This window comes from Rosa rugosa, chromosome 4, assembly GCF_958449725.1.
Source record: "Rosa rugosa chromosome 4, drRosRugo1.1, whole genome shotgun sequence".
Lineage (NCBI taxonomy): Eukaryota > Viridiplantae > Streptophyta > Magnoliopsida > Rosales > Rosaceae > Rosa > Rosa rugosa.
This window is the reverse complement of record NC_084823.1, coordinates 20,286,394-20,294,466: the sequence shown is the minus strand read 5'-3', so window position 1 is coordinate 20,294,466 and position 8,073 is coordinate 20,286,394. Positions and strand designations below refer to the sequence as shown.

General features: G+C 41.0%; 1 protein-coding gene across 1 annotated transcript; it reads right to left on the bottom strand.

The window, feature by feature from the left end:
• Window positions 1–5,408: 5,408 nt before the first annotated feature.
• On the bottom strand, window positions 5,409–7,008 carry LOC133745586 (probable jasmonic acid carboxyl methyltransferase 2). The gene is made up of 3 exons (XM_062173681.1): window positions 6,851–7,008; window positions 6,092–6,766; window positions 5,409–5,992 (listed from the first exon to the last, which is right to left on the bottom strand). Exons 1-3 carry the CDS (start codon window positions 6,923–6,925, stop codon window positions 5,600–5,602), a joined length of 1,143 nt encoding a protein of 380 aa, XP_062029665.1. The 5' UTR covers window positions 6,926–7,008; the 3' UTR covers window positions 5,409–5,599.
• Between the last annotated feature and the right edge of the window lie 1,065 nt (window positions 7,009–8,073).

Genomic DNA, 8,073 nt, shown 5'->3' with positions numbered 1-8,073 from the left:
AGCCGATAGACATCCTATTGAAGACGGATTTTACTGAATTTTGAAACCAGAGTCTTAAATAATGTACGTGCCATATCTGACGGAAAGATTCTCAATTGTACGATCCAATGACGTCCTTGCCCTTTGAAGGTTGTATAGATAAAAAATAGGGGCCGTGACCACTTACCCAATTTCAGCATGAACATTGCCCACTTACTCCACCAAGAGTTTATTAACCCCATTTACCCAATCTAACCTATAGTGACAGTATTGCCCCCTATTAAACTCTATCCTTTCAGACTCCCCTTCTCCTCTCTTTCTCTCTCTCTCTCTCTCTCTCTCTTCCTTCCCCTGCCAAGCCGACTCAACGACCACTATAAGCCACGAAGATGCCGAGTCCACCAACCACCATCTGTCTCGAAGATGTGAGTTCACCACCATCTGCGCTGGACGACGAATGGACGTTGATCGATAAGGCGGTCGGTTGGGGATGGAGATCTCGGCATCATGGAGATCTCCGTGATGCAGGAAATCGCTGCTCCCTTCTGGACGAAGACGACGACGATGATGAAGAAGAGAGGCGGCGACGAAAAGCTTCAGAGGTCTCACCGGCGCTGCCTTTGTCGGTGATGTCGTTCTTATCAGCTATTCCGGCGCCTAGGAACTCGGCGACTGGGTCTGTTCGACGGCGTCGGTGTGGATCCGGAGACGTGGGTGATCCGGTATGGCAGTGGAGCTGTAGTGCGTTGCTGGGTTTGCAGGGGCCGCGCGGGGATGGGCTGCTGTGTCAGTGCTCGGTGCAGCAGCAGGTGGTGGACGTGGGGATAGTGGGCTGTCTTGGATGAGTTGGGTGCCCAAGCGACTAGGTGCCCTTAGCAATTCGATGCTGGAGTCGCCGGAGGAGTGACATGGATTACTCCGGTTGCTGCGTTTTTTTTTTTTTTTTTTAAGAATTGTTGTTCAGTTCTTTTTTTTGGCAAGGAACAGCATTTTTTTTTTGAATGTCTATTGGATTGGAGGCCAATGATCTACTATCTGTTCAACAATGTGAGTAATCTGACATTGCAATGTAACTGTGGGGTTTGTTTGATGGTCTACTGGGGGGCAGTAGACACATTATTGGCCCCCAGTAGACTTTGATACGATGGACAGGGATCACTATAGTGTGGTGTTTTGATAAGTTACATGTTGTTTTCTGTGTATTAAAGTCAAATTATCTGTGAATCCTACAAAATGGTGCATTTTTGGTGGTCTATTGGGAGGCAGTAGAGACATTGGACTTTGTATTGGGGGGGCAATAATATGATTATTGGGAGGCACTAATATGATTATTGGGAGTCCATAATTTGATTATAAATTGATCAATTGTGCCTGTAGTGTATTCATTTTGGTTTTGGGAGTTCATACAATTCACTGGACGGCAATAACATGATTATTGGAGGCAATAATATGATTTTTGGGAGGCAATAATATGATTTTTGGGGGGCAATAATATGATTACTGGAAGGCAATAATATGGTTACTGGTATTAGTAGGGACCGGTCGCCGGATTCCGATCACCGGTCGCCCGGATTCCGGTCACCGGAGTCCGAGGCCGGCCACTAGTCACCGGAGTCCGGTCACCGGAGTCGGCGGCTGCCACTGGTCACCGGAGCTTAGCAAGGTGGAGGATGACTTCTCTCTCTAAGTGAGAAAGAAGGAGAGGGCAAAAAAGTCCCAAAAATAAATAAAAAAAATTAAAAAAGAATTAATTGGGTAAATGGGAAATAATCCCTTAGAGTGTTTTGGGTAAATGGGGTTTTTAAACTCTTCGTTGTGCAAGTGGGCAATTGTTAAGCTAAAAATGGGTAAATGATCATTTCCCCTAAAAAATATGGTTATTAAGTCGTAGTCGTTTGACCTAGCTGATCGACATCCTATCGATGATGGATTTTGCTGATCCAAGTACAATATTTTAGGATTCCAGTCCAAAATTTGGCAAAATCCATCATCGATACGATGTTGATCGGCTAGGTCAAATGACTAAGACTTAATAACCCTATTTTTTTTCGATACAACCTTCAAAGGGAAATGTCGTCACTGGATCGTCCACTTGAGAATCTTTCCGTCAGATGTCCCAAGTACAATATTTTAGGATTCCAGTACAAAATTCGGTAAAATCCATCATCGATAGGATGTCAATTGGCTAGGTCAAACGTTTAAGGCTTAATAACCTTTTTTTTTTTTTTTTCTATATACAACCTTCAAAGGGAAATGTCGTCACCGGATTGTCCACTTGAGAATCCTTCCGTCAGATGTCCCAAGTACAATATTTTAGGATTCCAGTCCAAAATTTGGCAAAATCCATCATCGATACGATGTTGATCGGCTAGGTCAAAGATTAAGGCTTAATAACCCTCTTTTTTATATATACAACCTTCAAAGGGCAAGGTCTTCACCGAATCGTTTACTTGAGAATCCTTCCGTCAGATGTCCCAAGTATAATATTTTAGGATTCCAGTCCAAAATTTGGCAAAATCCATTATCGATACGATGTTGATCGGCTAGGTCAAACGACTAAGACTTAATAACCCTATTTTTTTTCGATACAACCTTCAAAGGGAAATGTCGTCACCGGATCGTCCACTTGAGAATCCTTCCGTCAGATGTCCCAAGTACAATATTTTAGGATTCCAGTACAAAATTCGGTAAAATCCATCATCGATAGGATGTCAATTGGCTAGGTCAAACGATTAAGGCTTAATAACCTTCTTTTTTCTATATACAACCTTCAAAGGGAAATGTCGTCACCGGATTGTCCACTTGAGAATCCTTCCGTCAGATGTCCCAAGTACAATATTTTAGGATTCCAGTCCAAAATTTGGCAAAATCCATCATCGATACGATGTTGATCGGCTAGGTCAAACGATTAAGGCTTAATAACCCTCTTTTTTCTATATACAACCTTCAAAGGGCAAGGTCTTCACCGGATTGTCCACTTGAGAATCCTTCCGTCAGATGTCCCAAGTATAATATTTTAGGATTCCAGTCCAAAATTTGGCAAAATCCATCATCGATACGATGTTGATCGGCTAGGTCAAACGACTAAGACTTAATAACCCTATTTTTTTTCGATACAACCTTCAAAGGGCAAGGTCTTCACCGGATTGTCCACTTGAGAATCCTTTCGTCAGATGTCCCAAGTACAATATTTTAGGATTCTAGTCCAAAATTTGGCAAAATCCATCATCGATACTATGTTGATCTGCTAGGTCAAACGATTAAGGCTTAATAACCCTCTTTTTTCTATATACAACCTTCAAAGGGCAAGGTCTTCACCGGATCGTCCACTTGAGAATCCTTCCGTCAGATGTCCCAAGTATAATATTTTAGGATTCCAATCCAAAATTTGGCAAAATCCATCATTGATATGATGTTGATCGGCTAGGTCAAACGACTAAGACTTAATAACCCTATTTTTTTTCGATACAACCTTCAAAGGGAAATGTCGTCACCGGATCGTCCACTTGAGAATCCTTCCGTCAGATGTCCCAAGTACAATATTTTAGGATTCAAGTACAAAATTCGGTAAAATCCATCAACGATAGGATGTCAATTGGCTAGGTCAAACGATTAAGGCTTAATAACCCTCTTTTTTCTATATACAACCTTCAAAGGGAAATGTCGTCACCGGATCGTCCACTTGAGAATCCTTCCGTCAGATGTCCCAAGTACAATATTTTAGGTTTCCAGTCCAAAATTCGTCAAAATCCATCATCAATAGAATGTCGATCGGCTAGGTGAAACGACTAAGACTTAATAACCCTATTTTTTATCTATACAACCTTCAAAGGGCAAGGGCGTCATTGGATCATACACTTGAGAATTCTTCCTTCAGATGTGGCACGTACATTATTTTAGACTTCGGTTTCAAAATTCTGAAAAATCAGTCATCAATAGGATGTCGATCGGCTTGGTCAAACGACTAAGGCTTAATAATCCTATTTTCTCTATGCAACATTCCAAGGGCAAGGCCGTCATTGGATCATATACTTGAGAATCCTTCCGTCAGATGTGGCAAGTACATCATTTTAGACTTCAGCTTAAAAATTCATAAAATTCCGTAATAGTTATGACGTCGATCTACACGGTCAACTGACTAAGCTTTTTTCTTATTTTTATTAAGTCGCACTTCAAATGGCGAGACCGTTAAATAATACAAAGTTTGAGACACATTATTAAATTACACGTCACGCCGAGTTTGTTCGAATTTTTGAGAATTTTTGCCGACTCCAGAGCTATTTATTACAATTTTTAGAAGTTTTGGAATTTTAAAAGTTATAATACAAATATTCTCAAAAACATATCAATTATTTATTATAAAATAATTTTGAAGAGGTGCGATCTGGACCATATACTTTGCATATTTTGATCTTAACCGTTTATAGTAATATGTGAGCCCTGGAAAAATGTATTTAGCTTAATGGAGATCGTACGCGAAATTATTCAACGATCTCGATAAATGTCATGATGCTTGAGGAAATTTTTAGAAATTTTCATAAATTGAAATCCTCAATCTAGGCGTTGGATAATAAAGTACACGACCTGACGAGTTCGTTAAAATTTTTGGGGAATTTTTCGGATACCCGACCTAATTGTTATGATATTCCAAAGTTTTGAGATTTTAGAAATTAATTAAGGAAATAGAAAATGGGTGGAGCGATCCTAGCCATCCACCGTCTCCACCTTTTGATCACAGCCGTTCAAAAGCAATTGAAAGGGCCTATCAATAGGCCTGGGATTAGATGGACGATCTAGAACACCCGAACTGCAACCCCTCGACCCGACGACTTGACCCGACCGAAAATCTCTCCTCCGGCCATCTCTCCGTGGCGGACCACCGGAAAAAGCTTCGTCTCGCAGTCGCCTACGTCCCTGCGATCTCCGATTGTACATGCAGCTGGGGCGTTACTGTATATATATATATATATATATATATATATCGCCTCGCCTCCCTCGACCCAGAACCTCCCCTTCGTCTCCGTCAACAACAGCACCACCTCCAAGATCTCCGCTTCATCTGCGTCTACAACAGCACCACGTCGCCGCCCTCGGCCCAGAACGTCGCCCGCATCTCCTGTCGGTTCAGTTCGACAACGATCTCGGCTTCGACTCCCTCTCTTCGCCACCACAACACTCTGACGGAGCCGTCAGTGGAGACACCGACGCCGACTAGTTGTCTCTGTTCTGCAGGTGGTTTAATGGAAGAGGCTTCGAATCGGCGTGCCTCACTGCCTCCCATGTCAACTGTACCCATCTAATAATCAGCCGCGTTTTGGTAACCGCGCGTGTCCTTCAAACGCCCCCTAATGGCTTGGTGCAGGTGGACCTTGGTCCATGGAAGTCTCTTCGCCATGCAACAATGACAATATTTTTATTCATTACGATCTAAAAAGTGATAATAGGATAGAATTTCATAAATGCATACAAATATCACATATTGAACTCAGTAACACAACTGGAAGCAATTACACACGATTAAAAAGACAAAGAAGGATGGATGGGGGAAGGAAATTTGATGCTAGGGCTTTCTCCTCTTATTAAACACAAATATAGATAAATGAGTAAAAGATGTGAAGATTCAAGTCTTTTTAACGAGTGAAATGACCCAAACCGTATACTTGGGTGTAGTGGTACTATTTGTTAAGTGCCTGCTAACGAGCTCTGCATATTTCTGAAACACATCATCCATTATCTCTTTTCCAAAATGAGATTCAAGCATTGACTCAACTACGGCTCTTATGCTATTGGCCATTTGCTGCCCATTGCTTGTTATTGTTTGATCATCGTCAAATGTACCATTAGGCATGTTATGATCGAGATCAGCACCGCCAATATCCCAATCAACTTCGAATGCTTCAAGGTGTTCCTTGATGAAAGACCCTTCTTTTTGTAACACCAAATTCAATTCCTCTGCACATGGAGCATAGTGGGGCAAGTTGAAGGAATCAACCTTCTCCTCTTTTATAAGACCCTATTAACAATACAAATTAATGTGTATAGTTAGGCAGTGACGGATCTAGAAAATTTTCTCTACGAGAGAAAGAAGAAGCGATCGATAAATGAGTCTTACCTTGGAAACCATGGCCATTAATGCTTGGGCTAAGAGCTCGTACTGGTAGAAAATTCCCTGATCAGCTGTTGGGTCAGAGGATGGCCTGCCCATGAAGGACAACACCATTCGTCCTCCGTCGACTATTTCTTGTGCCCTAGACCTCAGAAAAACAGCAAAGCCTTTCTGAAACTGCATGGAGTATGCATCCAACACACACTGTGGGCTGCTCTTAGACATGTAAATCTTTCCTTTGTTGTTTAGGCCATCGGGGACCTGAGATAGCCAGTGAAGACTAAAAGAAGAGTGAACAAAGTGCATACTCTTTCTGGGAAACAATGGACCGTAAAACGAACCGGGCACAGCAGAAATTAAGGGATTTATGACATGCTGCTCAGGATCACGACCATTATTATAGTCTTGCTTATTCAGTTTATCGTAGAAGGCTGGGAGTGACATAAAGATGGAGTTGAAGTCGTTGCTAAAGAGGTCATTTAGAAACACTCTAAGCTCTGTAACTGTGCTAAATTTAGCATGTATTACATCCATGATATGCGAGACGAGTAGGAAGGTGTTGGGTCCAGAGGAGCAACCCAAATCTGCTATTCCCATGCTCTCTATTCCCATGATAGTGGAGCCCAAGATTTCTAGCACTGCTTTCTCAATGATTGGCTTGGCGAAAGATATTGTTTTTTTCTATAGCAATTAAAAAGAAATATTAATGGTACGTAGAAGATCAAAAAACGAAGAAAAACACTTGATTGATAGATGGATGATCACCTGAACAGTGGAGTTTCTGGCATAACTAGTCTCGCCATCTCCGTTCTTCATATGAAGTACTTGCACCACCTCCATCTCGATCTCTGCGTCAACTCTAGCTAAGCCTGAATTGCTTCTCTAGCTAAGGCTGCTAATAAAGCACCTATATATATATATATATATATATATATATATATATATATATATATAAAGCTGGGTTGGCACCGGGTTGGCACTGTACACTGTGATCATGAATTAATAGTAAATCATTGAGATCACAAATAATTTTCCATTAAAGTTTTGAAGTCGTGAACCGTTAGGTAGCTGAGGGCAGCCGACATGCTTGGGCCTTGGGTCATTGGGTGGCATCATATCAGCAGCAAGAAGAAACTACAACCACACCCGTCAATTACATGCATGCATGTCAGAAAAGAGTAAAGACTAGTCGGAAGCTAGAAAACAATCCACCCTTCCACAGAGAGCCAAATTAGGCCAATTTTGCTGCTGATTGGGTTACTAATTTAGGGCACATTTATTCTGATAGTATCATGTGGGTTGATAGGTTCCCACCTGTTGTTGCTAGAGCTATTTTCAGTATTTTGTTTGACTCTGTCCTCGTGGACTTCGTCTTTCATATCAAAAAAAAAAAAAACCCTTCCACAGCAAAAGAAAATAATCTTCTGTTTTTTCTCAATAGCTAACGTCTCTGTCTTTAAATAAAGTTGGTTAAATAGGAACCGATCGCCATTAATTCTTCACTGAACTCTAGCTAGCTTCATTACACCACACTAGCAACCATGGAACCAGCCGGTCAAGTCGCCATTGTCCCAACCAAAGTTACCTGAAACGCGGAACGTTGCGGTACGGGTACGCGGTACGTCAGTCTTTATGGTACGCGATACGCCAGGATATATTAGTTAATCTTAATCTTAATAGCAAATTGTTTTTACGTAACTATCCCTTATACAAATACTATGAAAACCTCATTAATTAGAATGGGTAAAGAGGTAAAATTATAAATAACAGAAAATATTCATTATTCTTTCTTGTTTGGTAAAAGAATAGTTATTATTTTTTATTTCAGAAGTAATAAGAATAAAAATCTCTTCCGGATTCTCTATAAAAATAAAAAAAATAAAAAGATAAACCTAAAAAAAGAATAAGAGGATAATCAAGTCGGATTTTGCCCTACATTACTTTTTCCTTCCTAGCCGCCCCATTTCAATCGTGCATTCTAGAGTTAT